This window comes from Populus alba, chromosome 4 (genome assembly GCF_005239225.2).
Source record: "Populus alba chromosome 4, ASM523922v2, whole genome shotgun sequence".
In the NCBI taxonomy this organism is placed as follows: Eukaryota; Viridiplantae; Streptophyta; class Magnoliopsida; order Malpighiales; family Salicaceae; genus Populus; species Populus alba.
Genome location: NC_133287.1, coordinates 21,707,770 through 21,725,634, shown reverse-complemented (window position 1 = coordinate 21,725,634; position 17,865 = coordinate 21,707,770). Strand labels below are relative to the sequence as shown.

General features: G+C 30.2%; 1 protein-coding gene across 1 annotated transcript; it reads right to left on the bottom strand.

Annotated features, from left to right (window-relative positions):
• Positions 1–12,307: 12,307 nt before the first annotated feature.
• Positions 12,308–17,398, bottom strand: LOC118038823 (uncharacterized). Its single transcript, XM_035045261.2, has 8 exons — positions 17,221–17,398; positions 15,769–16,814; positions 15,250–15,368; positions 14,026–14,934; positions 13,632–13,938; positions 13,230–13,395; positions 12,734–12,839; positions 12,308–12,597 (listed from the first exon to the last, which is right to left on the bottom strand). The coding sequence occupies exons 2-8, from the start codon at positions 16,573–16,575 to the stop codon at positions 12,480–12,482; spliced, it is 2,532 nt and encodes an 843-aa protein (XP_034901152.1). The 5' UTR covers positions 16,576–16,814; positions 17,221–17,398; the 3' UTR covers positions 12,308–12,479.
• Between the last annotated feature and the right edge of the window lie 467 nt (positions 17,399–17,865).

The window sequence follows — 17,865 nt, the reverse complement described above, 5'->3', positions numbered from 1 at the left end:
TACCCTTGTTTTTAACATAAGCCATCTTTTTTTTTAATTAAATCCTCACCCAAAAAAAAGTAATTGGGCTCCAATCCCGGTTCAAATGGGTTTAATTATGAAAAAAAAATTCAAGAACTAAATTAAATGTTTTACAAAAATTTCACTATTATAATTTATAGAGAATTGTGTGAATTGTGAGAGCGTGAACATTAAAAAAAAAAATCTACGGTAAATAAACCATAAGCTTTATATATTCTGTTAATTAAATTAGTGAAAATGTGAATCATATTTCACTTGATTCGATTCCTTTTCTGTCAAGAAAAGTTTTTAAACCTGACTTCAGTTTATAACCCTATCTAGACTTCAAGTCATAAGTTAAGTTAGTTAATATGAATCAATCAAATTTTAAGACTTCTCTTTTTTAAAAAAAAAAGATTCAAGATCAAGTCTTTTTAAAATAAATAAAAAGGTCAAATTAGATTTTGACTTGTTCTTCACCTTTTTTCCCCTTAATCTAAACCCGAGCCAGCTACCTAATCAACATGTTTACTAACATTACTTAAACGCATGATAATGATTTTGAAAGTTAATATCGTGTTTAGGAAGTGCTTTATTTGATTCCCTCTCTCTCTCTCTCTCTCTCTCTCTCCCTCTCTCTCTCTCCCTCTCTCTCTCTCGTCCAGCCATGGATTCATATAATCTGCCCACTATTATGTAATTAATAATGATCCCGTTGTTGTAATTGAATCTTTAATTGATAAGAATACATTAAATAACAACTTGATTATCGATTAATAATGCTTTTAAGACGTTCAAACCCATAAGAAAAGGCAATAATTCTTTTGATTTCAGACGTAATTAAGCAAATGGATGAGTCATAGGTTGCCAATAAAGACCATTTGTGCCTTGTGGGACGCTATCATAATAATTTCAATCAAAATCAATCAATATTATTTATTTTCAAAAAGCAAAAAACAAATATATTTATTTATTACTTTTTGAGTTTAAATCTTAAAATTAAATTCTTTTTAATAAATAGGTGTGAGTTTTTTTTATTCTTAATTAGATATCATCACATCCTTTTAAAAGGTAAAACTAGTCTTGTTCGGACTTGTGGCTGTCTCTTTTAATAAGTGCACTTCTTGAAGATCGAACTTATGTTCTCACCCTTGCAGGAAAATAGCAATACCTTAATTGCTAGACTAATATTTTATCGATGAACATGTTAGAGTTTAAGATTATTTAGGAAGGGATTTGGTATTGGTTAACATACAAACTAGTTCAAAAATATATTTTATTGTAAAAAAAAAAAGCTTGATTTTTTAGTTTGAAATTTAAATTTAATATTAAAAAACCATTAATTTTTTTGAGTTTGACTAGAAGCTTTTGTGGTCGATTAATTGATTAATGAGATGGTTGAAAATGGATGGATCAACCCACTTCCTTAGCACTTCCAATTGTTTAAGAAGTCAAATTTATAACTTTTTTCTTAGCTATACTTTCCGTGCTTTCTAAAACTATCTTCCCTGCCAATGGCTTTGGTAACAAGGAACCAACTTGATTCTTGCTTGCTCTTCGAGGTTCTTCTGATTTGGGAGGAAATAGCATGAGCATGACCTCCATGTATTTACCAAACGCTGGTTGTTTTAGGTCAAAATTTGGAGTTATTTCATATATTACATTGACTCGTGATTTATTACGTGTCGGGTTGTTTTTCTTTTAACATAAAAAAAATAATGCTAAGACATTGCTGAAAATTTAATTTATTTTGTTTATTAAATTTTTTTTAATGTTTTCAAATTGTTTTGATGTGCTGATTTCAAAAATAATTTAAAAATAATAATAAATAAATAATAATTTGATACATTTCTAAAAAAAAAATTTAAACCACAATCTCCATCACAATCCCAAATAGACCATGTGACTTGCAGGCTATTTTTCTTCAACATAAAAAAAATAATAATGTTCAAACATTACTGGTGTGCTTTCAAAAAAAAATTGTGAATAGAATGTTGAATCTAATAAGATTATTTCATTTACTTATGAAATAAAAAGAATCAACGAAAATAAATAAACCGAATTTAAAAAGAAAAGGTAATAATAATGACTTGCAGAGAAAAAATATTTATCAAAAGAAAAGCAATTAAAAGCTCAATTCTAAAATAATTCAATGCTAAATAATAAAATTAAAAAAAAAAATAATACGAGTCAATCCGAGTTAGTATGATAAACTCATGACCTGAGTCGTAAGGTTAGGCTAATCTCATAGAAAAAAATAAAAATAATAATTTAATTTAATTTAAAAACATAAAAAACATTAAAAAAAAAATTAAATAAACACATCACATTTACTCGAGAAGATGAAGAAAAGAAAAGGGAACAATATCTTTCCAGGATGAGAAGGGCCACAATGAACATCCCCTGTAGACAAGCTTAATGAAACGCCCTTTTTCCTATATTACCCTTTTAAACAATCATATTCCAACCTTCCTTGAAATAAAGTTTTTTTTTTTTTTGAGGCTCAGCCTTCCCACTGCTTATATTACAGTTTTTTTTTTCATTATATTCAAAATGGATAAATAAAATAGACTAATCAAATATTGATAGAGAATTCTGAGGATGGTATATTTCAATTATTCGAATTGATTTTTTTTTCCAGATATATTAGCTTATGGTATATTTTTCTTCTTTTAGAGCATCTCCAATGCAAAATATTTATTTTAAAAAGCTAAATTGATAAAATAACATTTTGAATAGTATAGATATAGTTTTTTTTTATCATATCTAAGGTGTGTTTGGTATTGTGGTTGCTGTTGTGGTTGTGGTTTTAAAAAAGTTGTTTTATAAAAAGTACTTTTAGTTGAGGTTGGTTTGAAAAAATATATGTTTGGTTAAAACTGTGGTTGAAATTGAGGTTGAACAAAAAGTAGTTTAATGTGTTTGGTTAAAAAAATGCTTTTCAAATTGAGGTTATAAAATAATTAAAAAATACTTTTAATTTAAATATTATAGATTTAACTACCATTATTACATCATGAAATAAATAACTATATTTTTCATGATTTCTTAGGAACACAACAATAAAAACTGAATTTTTTGTTACTTCATCAAGTGATCTCCTTCTAATTTTTTGAATAAAACAGAATTAAAATAAAAATAAAAACTGAATTTAATTTTTTTAACTGGGTCTGACACGGCAAGAACATAATTGGAATTGCGATCAAATTCCACAAATGCTACGTCATCATGATATATCCTTCTAATTTATGTAGTGTTATTAAATAATAGTTTTTTTTAACTAAAACTCAATTTTTAAAAAAAAAAAATTACAATTTCATTACGTACAAAATTTATTCGACAAAAAATATAGTTTTCATGATTTTTTGAGCATGCAATAAAATTAGGTAAAATATTATCAGGAATAAAATTGAGATTACAGTATAAGTAAATTTAATTCACCTTAAACTAATTTTTTTTAAAAAAAAAAAATAGTGTTCATGTTTACATGAATAGTGCGAGTGAAATCACTGGTTTTTTTTTAATTGCACTGATTTTCAAAAAAAAAAAACTTTTCTTGGTTTTTTCGAAATTAAAAAAAAAAAAAAACTAAAACTCTGATTTAAGTTTAGGGAACAGTGCGAGTGAATTCACTCGCACTGTACATTGTAAACTTTTCTTGGTTTTTTGAAAAAAAAAAAAATCGTTGTTTAAGTTTAGGGAACAGTGGAGCCACATGCTCCACTGTTCCAGCGTTTTTCCTTCAGGATTTTGCTGCTTCTCCCAAACTGCCGTTTCAATTAAAAAATGAGTGGGCCTTACCAGTCAAAAGCAAGTTTTATTTTGTTACCAAACGAAAATTTACGTGGCTGTGGGTGAACCTCACCCGCAGCTACGTTCCCAAACGGCACCCTATTCCAATGAAAAAAAGCCAATTATATTGGAGTGGAAGAAACAAGTTTTTTATTATTTTTTAATAAATTTGATGTTATTTTTTTTTTCCACATGGATATATTTAATTGGTTTATTTTTTTAGTGGCTTCACTTTGTTAGTTTTTGCTCTTTGAAGAAATATGTAGGAATAGTATTTGTGGGAGAGAAAAGGTATTTTAGTATTTTATTTGGTTTTCCCCTGGAGTGTGCAAAACAAACAAATAAAAACTAAAATATTAGTTTTTTTATTTTTAGTTTTTTATTTAAATTCTCCGTTGGAGATGCTCTTACAGTGAGCTTTATAAGACCCTCCCACACAGTAAAAAAAGTAAATTAAAATCCTGCCGGCTGTGGAATGTACATGGCTGCGATCAATCTTTGTTGCTGATGGTAGCAGGCTTGGAAGGAACAAATTGTAAACGACCTCAAACAGAAGCATGTGGGCCCCTCTTTCCTTGGTGGGCTAGTTGGAAGTTGGAGTTTGTGGTGCCGACCAAGATTCTGCAATAGCTGCTGGAAAACAAAAAATGAAATAGCAGCCTTGTTCTTCAAATTTTTAAAATGTTTTTTTATTTAGAAATAAATAAAATAATATATTTTTTATTTTTAAAAAATTTATTTTTAATGTTAGTACATTAAAATGATTTAAAAACATAAAAAAAAAATAATTTGAAGTAAAGAAAAAAATTTAAAAATTATTTTTTTTCAAAAATATTTTTGAAACATAAAAATAAACAGGCTTATAATTATATCCTATAAGGAAAATTGAGTTGCTCGAGAAACAAACATACTTGATAGTTATGCATTCAATAGTATTTTTAATATAAAATTATATATTATAGTTGTTTTACGGTTTAAAAATATAAAATTTTAAAAAAAAATTATAAATTGTTTTTTTTTTTCTAATTAAAATTTAAAGAGAGGGTCTAGGACAAAACTATGATGTGTATTAATTAATAAAACATTTTTAAAGTTGTGGTTAGTACAAAACGTAAATAAATTGTACCTCATCGCACCACATGAATAAAACAAAGCTCTACACTTCGCTTTATTTAGTTATTGCTAGCCTTAGTGTTTGCCCTCTGAACTATTTTTTGTATAAAAAAAATAATGTTTAGGTATTGAAATGAGGTTAAAAAATAACATAAAAAAATATTCATAACAAATATATAATAACGTTAATTAGAGCTAAGCTAACACGAGATATCCCACCAAACTCACAGCCCTAATTGTATGACTGGAACAACCCAATAAAAAATATAAAAAGAATTATAAAGCTTTTTTTCAAAGAAAAATATGTTAACTTTTTAAATTAATGACCCAAATAATTAGACTTGAAGCATCCAGTCTAGAAAACCCCGAAGTTTAATTCCCAATAAATTAAATATTAAAGAGTAAAGTTAAAAAGAAAAAAAAAAGAATTTTAGTCATACAAAAGGATTTAAAAAATAACAATTCAAGGAATGATGATCAATATCACAATTATTACTATTATTAATAAGTAATATCATCATTGTTATTGTTATTGTTATTATTATCATTATTAAAATTATTATCGTTATTATTACTATTATTTTTATCGTTATCACTACCGTTGCTATTATTATTATTATTGAAAAAATAAAAACATTGAACTTGAATGATATAATTGAAAATTATAAACATTTTGACAAAAAAGATTAAGGAAAATGATAAGAAATCAAAAGAAAAGGGACTAAATTGAAATCCTTATTATTCTCATTGAAAAAACAAGAAAAAAAAAATCATAAACTTGATTTAAAGAATACAGTTGAAAGCAATAAAGACTTTGATAATAGAACAAAGAAAATAATAAGAAATTAAAAGTAGAATGACCGAATCGAAATATGTTATATATACAAATTAGAAACCAATGGTAAAACTAAAAAAAAAAACTAACAAAAGGAAAAATGACAAAAACACTAAAATCAAAACTAAAAGGACTAGATTTTGAAATACCAATAATAATGAGGACCATAATTTTTTTTTTTAGGGTAGGGGAGAGATTTTATTTTTTATTTTCATTTTTATTTTTTAGATTTATCAAAATGACATCGTTTTGAATCAAAACAAAATGTTTCGGTGAAAACACGTTGTTTCATAATGAAACTACTCCGTTTTGATAACCCTTTTGTCAAACATGTACCTAAAATGTGATTTAATTGACCCTCAAACTTTAATTTTCTTTCAGTTTTATCCCTGATTTCAACCATTTGAGTTTGTAAAAATTAAATCTAGTCTACTGAGATTCTAATATTCTAAAACAAGCCAAGACAATGGCTTTCAGAGTGACATTCAAGTTGTCTTGGTGGCCCCTCCATCCCTGGACGATGCGTATGGCCAACAAACCTTTGTCTGGCATTGTCAGTCTTCTTTTCCCTTTTCTCTCTTTCATTCTCGATTTCCATGATTGATCATCCAAAATTTCAAAGCAACCTTTAAATCTGTTTATTTTAGAATTCTTCATTTTAATTACTATTTATTTTATTTTAAATAATTTTTAAAATTATTTTTTTTTATTTCATCATTTTTCAGTTTCTTCACTTGTCAAATTTGGTTTTCATTATTTTAATTTTAATTTTAATTTTAAATAATTTTAAAATTTAATTTTATTACGATTTCATTATCTTTTATTATTTTTTCCTATTAGATTTAATCTCTGATTTTTTAACTTTAGCAAGTTTTTTTATTGACATTTTTTTTCATGATTCCATTATTCAATGTTAAATTGGTTAGGAATTGAGCTTCTTGATTGAGTTTGAATATAGGATTCCATGGGTTGTGGGTTTGTGAGATTAATCAAGGTTTAGGAGACTTGCTCGAGTTTGCTTGGTTTTCCTCTTATTTTTAAACTCATGTTTTTTCAATCTCATCCTTCAACATTTCTTTAATTGAAGTTCGGGCTTTGTTATTTTTTTTTAATTTTTCTTTCTATAGGATTTCTCAATGATTTTGAAAATAATTCGAGTTATCTAGAATATTTTTATTTGTCATTCTTTTTTTAATTTAGCTTTTTAAAAAGAAATTTTAATTTTGAATTCAATTAAACTAATTGATTAAATATAAGCATGAGATGCTTACTTCTTTATATTTTGTTTGTTTTGCCCTTTGAGTCATTGTTCTAACAACGAGTATGATCTTTTTTGATATTATTGTGCAGCATTTCATAATATCGTTTGAATCATCGTAGCAAGCTTTTTTTATGGTAGGGCAATGTCCATGATGGCGTGATTGTGAGTCTCCAACATGCCTTTTTTTTTATCTCGGTTCTTATAGTTAATTATTAATTTTTATTTGTTTGTTTTATTTGCTGTTGATATTTTCTAATTATATTAATTTAGCTTAATAAACCTAATCAAATCAATATTTTAAATCTTGTATTTTTTTTACATAGACCTTACTTGGTATTGGAATCTAACTGTGTTTTTAATTTTTTAGTTTTAAGTTATTTTTTTAATATTATTAAATCATTTATATCATAATATCAACAGTCTCATAATATGATCCATTCATCTAGCTGAAAACTATTTCGAGGAGGTCTCGTTAGGTAGATGGATGTAATACAGAAATGAATGCAACTTTTGCTTGCATTTTTCAACTCCTAGGTGTTAGGTTTCTGGGAGTAGGTTTGGCATTGTTCATTAAGGAGGTGAAACAACGCCAGCTAATATTTTGTCCTCGATGGGCACGTTATTCAAGAACAGTACTAGGGCTAAAAAGTTATGTTTCATTCTTTAATTTTTTTAATTTGAATTTTAGAATTAATTTTTAAAATAATTTATTAAAATTTCCTAAATACATCATATTGATACAAGGGATAAATCCTTGATTTTTTTTTAAATTTTGAATAAAATATATATCTTTCTTTATCGAATAAAAAAATTAACCTGAAAATATTGCTTTAGCTATATAAAAAAAAAATACAAACTAAATTAACATTCCTGACTACTAGGAAAGAAGAAGAAAAATAACATGTTGATTGGGTATGTATTAAAATATATTAAATTAATATTCATGATATATCATTATAATCACAAGGAAAAGAAACCTGGATTCAATTAACGTGAGGAGGGGAAAAAAAGAAACATAAAATGATAAAATAATATAAATTATATTTTAAAATTTATTTAATAACTCAAGGTTTGGTTAATAGTTTTTTTAACATAATATTAAAATTTTAATAATTAAATAATTATAATTTTAAATCCTTTTTATTTTTTATTTAAATTAAAATTCATTAATAATACAAAATAATATAAATTTAAAGCTTAAAAATCTTTTACGTAAAATTATAATATCTTTTAATTTTACTTAATATATTAAAAAATTATTTAAAAGTGTGATAAATATATTTTTTAAATTTTTTTTTTTTCTTGAGAATGTATTAAAATAATTTTTTTTTTAAAAAAAAAATTTAATAAATGATTCAAAAATATATATAAAAAAATATTTTTTTGTTTTTTTTTGAAAAAAAGCATGGCTGTACTGTAATTTCAAAGAGTACTAGGCCCTTGGTTGAAAGATTTTTTTGACACTCAATTTTCAACGATGACATTTCCACGTGTTTCATCTTGATTTCATGTCCCACGACATTAATGTGTTTTAATTAACATTAATTATTACGTCCCTTTCTTTTATCATTAGCTGACAGAGTGGAATGGTAAAGTAGGGACAGTATTGTCAATTTACACTATAATATTATTTTTTTAAAAATACTATTATTTTCTATGACTTTGGGTGGCTTGCCAACCAGAAGATGTGACGCTTGGCGTGACGTCTACTCGTCCTTTCACCAGACCTTGCCACGTCTCTCACAGACACTAGCAAATTCAGGAGCAGCATCCTCCACGCTCTCTCAGAAACACTCACGTGTCAATCAGCACCGAACTAAAGCCAGAGATCCTTTGCCGCGTGTCATTGAAACGGTGGCTACCTCAGCTTGATCTCCATGGTGAGTCGTGTAGGATAATTTTGCCCTGACGGGGTCCCATAAAAACGGTGGCGTGGTGGGGCCCAGTGGGCTCCATGATTTTAAAAAAAGTGAACTCATTTAAAAATATTAAATAGCGAGAAAATGTATATCCTTAGAAACAATAAAAAGTTAATTTTAATATTAATTGGTTTGATTATTTTTTATAAGAGTTTAACAGAGATAATATTATTTTTTAATCATATAAAAAAATATAGATTGAGTTTGTTAAGAACTCTTCTATTCGTTTGATTTTTATTTTTTTTTAAATCAAAGGTTGTTTTAGATTTGAAAGGTTTTTAAAAATATTTATGTGAAAAAAAATTAAAAAAAAATAGATGTTTGGTGTGCACGAAAGGTGCTTAGAAATATTTTTTAAAAAATCCCTTTTGAAATCCTGTATTTGTTTCTAATCGGCACATGAGATCATATTGAAAAAAGTCAACAACAAAAAGTATTTGGGCCAAAAAAGTCAAAATTCAACCATTGGAGAATATCTGGGTGAAGGTGCTGCTTTTGACTGTAGAAGATGATGGATGGAGGGTTTTTGCTTTGAGTTTCTGCTTACAAAAAAGGCCCAATTTCTTTAAGGTACTCTTGAAGTCATATGTCTCTGACTTTGAAAAGGCCCAACTTTTGCACTCAGTGGACCTCTCACCTATTTTATTTTAAAAAAAACAAGAAATAATGTGTTCAGGAAACAATTTGAGCAATGTATACGAATGTATTTGTTAGCTTTATTTTAAATTTTAATTGAAAAATTTATATAACGATATTAAACAACATTGTTATCAATTTCTATTTCGATTATCTGGAAAAAGAGGTTCACTCAATACATTAGAATTAAGTTCTACATCAAACAATTTCTAGAAATAATTACTTGCACCACAGAAAATTGAAATACATCGAAGATATATTTTTATTGATATAAAAGCTATGTTTTTATTGGTAAAAATATCATTTATGAATTTATAGGAGGAATCGTGTCATCAGCCAGTGTCGCATAATTAGTTTCATACATGCTGGTAATTTCATTGTTAATTTAAACACCTATGAATAGGCTGAAAAAATATTATTATCAGTGAAAAAATATGCCATAATTGATTTTTGTTAGTCTATTAGTTGATAAGTATTACCAACGGAATCATCAACCGATAAATCATCGATAATATATCACATCTTTTTTATGGATAACCGATAGAATCATCGAAAACCATATTTTGTCGGTGATTTTGTCGGTTTATATCAAAACATAAAAGAGGATGCAAATAAATATAGAGGGAGGGGGGAATCTACTACTACTACTACTACTACTAATATTATCATTTGTTACTATTATTACCACTACCATTGCCATTACTATTAGTATTATTAATATTACTATCACAATTATCACTATTATTATTACAATTATTGTTATCATTACCATTATTATTATCATAAAAACTACTATTATTACTATAATTATTATCACTATTAACATTATCATTGGTTTCATTATTACTATTATTATCGCAATTATCACCATCACTACCATTATTATTACCACTATTACTAACATTATTATTACTATTAGTAGTATTATTAGTAATATTGTTAGTATAATTATTACTATCACTACTACTATTATTATTACAAGAACTATAATAATCATTATTAGTATTATTATCATCGCTATTGGTGTTGTTGTTGGTGAAATAATAAAAACCATAAAAAACTTTAGGGCAAAGAAAATAAATATGAAATCAAAAGTGGAAGGACCAAATAAAAAAATAGTATATATACAAATTAGAATTGAATAATTAAATTGTAAAAAAAAATATAACCTTAACAAAAGAGAAAAAGACTAAAATCAAAACTTAAAACTAAAATGATAGATTTTAAAACACCAACAACAAATAGACCAACAAAATAATAATAATAAAAACAAATAGATATAAATAAATTAGGGACAAAATCAAAAGAAAAGGAACTTGAAGTGTTAATATAAAAATATGGAGGGTCAAACACGATTTTCTAGGAGGATACAAAGAGAAAAAAGAACAGAATGTTGGCAACTCATCAAAGGTCCAACTAGTACAAAACACTGCTCAGGGAGGAAGAGGAGGATGAAACAAATATAATGATACGGGAAAATCAAGTATTTGACAAGCATCAACAACTTTATATGTTTTTTATTTTTATTTAAAATACCATCCTACCCTCGAAATCTAAGTATTATTATATATAAAAAATCATTTTGCAATTATGAAGTAGCTGCTAAAGTCAAGCTTTAAAATTTTTGAATCTAAGAGTAATATAATAATTATAATATAGCTAAAAAATAAAATACCATAAAAGACTCTAAACCATAATCAACTATTAACGAAGTTATTTAAATGTGCAAAAGATTAATTAAAAGATCAAGACACTCCTTAACAAATCACTAGTGATAAATAAATTAAAGGAAAAAGATGGTTCCACCCTTAAAAAAACACTTAAATGAAATTTCTTTCAAGAGTAAACCATCCATTCAGCATTATAATCCATAATAAACAAAAATTATATATATATCCTACTTGTTAAGATAAACTAATTATGCTTTGTAAGCGAAAACTCATCAATTGTAATTTTATTAGCTTTAAAACTACAAGTACCTTCCCAACCAATTTTTTCTAAAATCAATCATGATTGTGATTGTGATGCAAAGCTTGAATATGAAGTTCTTTTAAGTGACAACGTCAAGCTTCAATTCCATTTTTTAATAATACTGTGACTGAAGTGGTGATAACTTTTACTTTTCCTCCAATCATCATAAAAAAAAATTGTTCAGTTAAGAAGATTTTTATTTTTTTTACTGTACCCCACATATATAATTTCATTTCAAAATTTAATTTTATAAAAACTAAAATAATTTTAATTTTACTGTACCCAACCTGTAACCCTGAATCTTGGATTGAGCCAGGTTTTATATCTTTGTCTCGGTGAGGATGTTAGCTTATTCAGCTGAAAGATAATTTCCGAATTTCATGGAATGCCCAAAGTCACCATCGTACTCTTGTTTTGAATAACAGGGAAAACTCTTTCCGGTTCACTTTCTTCTGGTCATTGAGCCATGTGGTGAGGAACGTACAATTTATAAAAGATGCAAGATACTATAAATCAATCATGCGTACTCCAAAAGATATATATATATATATATATATATATAAAAGAAATCATGCACGGTGGTTACCAGATAGCCTTGCAGGAAAGTGGGCAAAAGGAATGTCATGAAGGCAGTAACATCAATCTTGAGTTTTTTTTTTTTGAACCAAGAGCAATAAACCCACTGAGCTTCCACCAGGTAGTAACATTGACACTAAGATATTCTTCCACTCAATATTTTTTTTTTTATTCACGTTTAAATAATGAATCAAAGAAGCCAAATTGTTCTCTCAATCATACATTCAATATAATCAAAATCAATAGGGAAAAAACCAGGAAATAATAAAATACCTGGTGGGATCAAGAGGCAAGCCTGACAAGAATGGTGCATTGTTAAACCAATCATATCATTTCTTTCTTTCTAATTTGTCCTCTAGTTCTCTCAACCATCAAATTATAGGACAGCGTAGGCACGGATAACCTCAATTACAGGTGCTCTACACATTGGACACTTCTCCCCACTTTGGACCAACTCATGAGCACATTTAGAGCATGTGCACATGTGCCCACACCTGTAACATGAAGATTGCCAAAAGAAAGGGAAAATGATGCAGCATTAGATAAAATATGCAACAAGTTCCATTCTTATCTGGCCCATCCATACCTCAAATCAATGTCAGAGATTTGTATGGTTCTGCAGTAATTTACCTGTACAGTAGGGAATCAATACTTCCATCACAACATACACAGCAAATCCCTTTCCTCACATGATCCCATTTAGTTCTATCCTCAGGAGCACTGTCCTCACAAATCCCTACAATAAAGTAATGGTGTTTTTTTTATGGTCAACTCTGAAAAAAACAAATAAAATGATACGTACAATTTTAATGTTATAGTCCCATACGTACAATTGCCGAGGAACATATCCAATAAAAAATTACATGCATATATTTTCCCTGAGCATTGGTAGTTAAACAAGTCCAAATAGGACATTTTCATTGAGAAAGTAATGGAATGCAGAAACTATTTTCTTCCTGAAGCTAACTTAACTGGAATGATTTGTGTGGACCACACTATGAAGGAAAAATATCTATACAGACTGGACCACAAACTGAAGCTATTTCCTAAAGAATTTGCCTCTAACGAATACAATGATTGACAAAAAGAAAAAAGGGGCAGAAATAGAAGAATAATGGGAGCACACCTGGTGAACCGGCAGAGCGATTCAAAGCAGCTGAAACTTCTTGTTGTATTGACCGTTGCAGCTCAAGTTGCATGTCCATGCAGGCTTCCAGCATCCTCTGCATGTTATTCATTCTTTGTTGTAGTCTAGCCATGTCAATCCTTAGATCACTAACAATGTCCCATTCCTGTATGATATCAAAACAATGTTTCAGTTGAAAAGGATATCGTTCTATGAATTTTTTTCAATAAAACATGTCAATTTGAACCGCATTAATTAGTAGAAGCTAGCACCAGACATTTGCCTTCCTCAAATAAGCTGTATAAAAAATTTCACCGAGAAACAAATATTCAAAAGTAGTGTTTAGTGCATTTTGTAAACAGAAGTCCAGTTCCAAGAATCACTTGGTATAAGTGAACTCACGATTCCAAAGCGTGGATGCATGTCATGCTGTGGCCAAGTATAATGGCGTGACTCTTGATCCCAGAGCTGCTCAGCAGGGCGTATAGGCCGGGAAGGAAGATCAAGCGAAGGACTTTGAACAATATTCCCCTCACTCTCATTCTGATCCACAGTCTGCTGCTCCAGGTCTTGTTCTGTTGATGCAGGAGTGGGTGCTGTTTGCAGTTCCCATTCAAGGGGAGCATGGCTTTGCCTTTCAACATATGAGCGTATCAATTGGTCAAGACTCTCACGGAAACCACTGCGAAGAAGTGTAGAGACGCTTCTCCTACCACATGAATAAAAATAACTTCAATAATAATTTGATGACTCAAAATGGCAAAAACAATAGGCAATTCAGTGTCGAGCTTCATACCTGCTCAAGAGTTCCCTGAGCTCCATGCTGTATACATTATCATCATCAGGAAAATAAAAGGGATCCATCCTACCAACTGGTGCAGCTTCCTGATCAGAAGGCTCTGTTAGCCAACTATGCACAACCTCTTGAAAACCATCATCCTCATGCCACACTTCAGAGGCCCCTTCTCTATCTTCATTTTCCGACCATTCATTAGCAGCAGTTTCATGTTGATGACCATCAATGTTATCTTGAATCCCATCTCCCCATTCTCCAGATGTTCGACTAGCTTCAAATGAGTGCTGCCCTTCATTTTCCAGGAGTTGGTTCTGCCACTGTTCCAGTGGTGCAGCAGATTCTTGCCAATTTACACTTTCATTTGCAGTGGCTTCCAAATCAATCAAATGATTGGATAGCAAGGGGATGGCACTTCCCCCCCTATCTGCCTCGGATTGTTGAGGAAATACTTCCATCATTGATAGATGCTGCATGTCTTCCTCAGCTTCACTTCCCACGGTTTCTTGGGATGATTCGTTATTAGTACCTCCCCACCTGTGGTCACTAGCCTCTTCTCTGTTACCATCCCTCCTTTCAACAAACACAACATTGGCTAACTGTTGCCTGCCTCCCACATCAGAGTCTGAAACTTGCCTTGGCCCCTCTACTGAATGAGCAGCAAAGTTTTGCCCACTTGTTTCATCAATTATGTTATCTTCTATATCAGTTCTACCATCCAACAACCCAAGGCTACCAATTTCCTCAGTATTTGACTCGGTTTGTACATAAAATCCATCTATGACCTGTTGTGAGTTATTTGCTTCAATTTGTTCACTTCTATTACCATTCATGTCAGTGTTAGATGAGGTATCAGAGACATTGCTTACTTGTCCATAAACAGAATGGTCCAATCTTGAGAAAAATCCTTCCCTGCATGGAAACAAGAGTTTACACAGCATTGTTAACAAATGTACAAATTTACTAGATTATAATCTGTCCAGAATTATACAGTAGAAATAACAAATGCAATAACATGATGACATTCACAATCAGCACTTAGAATGGTCAAACCTAAAATAATCCGGAGAAAACCCAATTTAATGAAAAACATGAAAGAGCCCCAGTAGCCGTCAACAGTGAGTTCACAGACACATTATTGAAGAAAAATCCAGAAACATATAAATGCCTGTTTTCCTTTTTATTCTTGGGGGTTGGGGGGTAAGCTATGGCATACAGATCCAATACCTCAGATCAGAAACGGTATGTCTTTGCCTCAATAAACCCAATTCACTTGCTGCTGGGGATGTGGGCCTCTCATCTTCAATGATCCTGTCATTTCGCAAGAACCTACCTCGAAGCAATGACTGCAAGACAAAAAGTTCACAGCAACCATATTAGAAACACAAGAAAATGTCTCAAATAACTCATAAGCAGACATTTCAATGATTACATATCCATATATTTACCATAAGTAATTGACTTTACCAAGAAAAAATTATCAAGAGTTGAGAAAAAATAAATTATAAATGCAAGCATTCAATCAGCCTCTGTTAAAAAACTCTTCAAAGCCCAGAATCCCCTATGATCAATCCTTATGTGGAACCCTTAAATACTTAAACCTCAAATCTCTTTCATCCCAGTGCATTCAGCACCATTACGGATTAGAGATCAATTATTGTTTACATTAATGGATAGTATGCAATCAAATAATAAATAAACAAGATTCATGCATATTGAAAATATCAACATTTAATAGCAGCTAACCTGAATGCGGTTTCGATGAGCAAATTGTGTTACAGCATGATGCTCCGACAGACCTTGCAGCTCACTTTGCCTTTCTCTCTCATCCTTCTTAAGCATATCAAGCAAAGCTTGTCTGCCACACAATCGACGAATACCCCTCCGAGTATTCTCAGCTTGGCCATCATTGTGGTTAATAGCCAATCCATCAAGAACTTGTTCAATTTGACCAGCAACTTCGGAACCATGTTCTTCTCTACGATCAACACAAGCACCTCTCTGCTGGGTGTTCATTTGCACCCACTCCCTTATAATCCTTACTCTTTCCTGCTCAGTTTCACCAAGCCATTCAGCTCTAGAACCATTGTTCCTTCGGGAAATACTGGATGTGCATTCCCTTGCACCAGTGCTCATCCATTCCCGAAAAATCTGCCTTACCCTCTCCCTTTCAACCCCTCCTAGATCAGAAGAATCCTCTTGTCCATTCTCTGATCCAATTGGACCAGGGGACCATTGTCCATACTCACTCTCCCCAGCACTCCCACCCTCCAAAGAACCACTTTGACCATTACTGTGGCTATCAGAAGCATCCACCCTCAATAGATCAGTACTCGATCCATCACTCTGATGTTGGACCAATCTATCACTAACCCTCCCTTGGACATGACTCACCACATGCTCATCCTCAAGCTCCTGCTGTATTTGCAGGTGGGACGATGTCCGGGTGCTTCTCCTCTCATCATCACCCCGTCTTCTCACTGCTTCTGATTGAGATTCCCTGAGGAAGGAAGAATCAAGCACAGAAACATTGTGTAGACTAGCAATAGCCATTAATTCAAACTCGAAACTAAAAAAACAAAACCGCTCAAGCCATCCGCTTAATCAGATCACCACACAAATTAAAATTCTATCAACAACCTTCAAATCCATCCTCTCCCTCGTCACCATCATCAATCCTCACTATGAAACCAAATGAAAACAATGTAATTAATGTAAACATCAAGTGACCTCCACATTAAACCACCCAATTTTCTCCCCTCAGCTCATCCCAGGCGCACGCAACCCTTCCTCTGCATCAAATTTGAATTAAAAAAAGAGAGTAAAATATGTCAGTCACAATATTCTCATAAATACGTAAATCAAATTTAATACCTCAAAAAAAATCAAAATCGAAAAGAAAATGATTATAGTAATCCTCAGCCAGCTAAATCCAACAAGAACAGATTCCTATAAATCTATACGCTTTCTAATTCGTTTGGTCGCCGAGAAAACGCAGGAAAATACAAGGAATTGAAAATCCACATCTTCACATTTTTCATTCTTTGAAAAATAAAATACAAATAAAAAAAAATTCAAAAATAATACTCTTCTTTTTCATTCTTTTGATAAAACACCGTTACCATTTCAAAATCAAACTAATCAGAAACCGATAAATCTAGAAAAAAAAAAACGCCGGAGATGGCCGAAACGACGCACCGTTTATAGACAAGGCCGATTCCAGCAAGCGTCATAAGGAAGCTCTTTTAATTTCGAGGTAGAGGAAACAAAACTCTAGAGAAAGACTGGCTCGGAGTGCGAGAGAGTTGTGGAGAGAGAGAAACGACAGTATCTGTTTTGTTTCTTAGACAGGGGGGAGAGTCAGGAAGAAAGGAAGGAAGGTTCAATTTAATTGTAGACAACAAGTCGTAATTATAAATGGGTAAATTTCATTTTCATCCTTATAAATACATCACAGTTTCACTTCTACTCCTACATTCAAAGTTTCTAAATATCACCACCTTTCTTTATAGTTTCTTGAAAGGTGGCACGCTTTATTATTAATTTCGTGGTCCACTGAACTCTAGATGTTAGTTTAGTGATTATAAAAATATGCTCTTTTCGTTGATTTTTTAAGTTTAAATATTAAAGCTAGCATCTAGAATAATCTAACTCAAACATGTCATTTCTCGTGAAAATAAAATAAAATAAAATAAAATAAAATAACTTATTTTTTTAAGTAAATAATCCATAAATAACCAACAATACAAGATTTCGATACAACATATATAATATTTATTTTATAAAAAAATAAAGGAAGATGAGAAAAAATAAATAAAAAAGATGGAATTTTAGTTTTTTTGG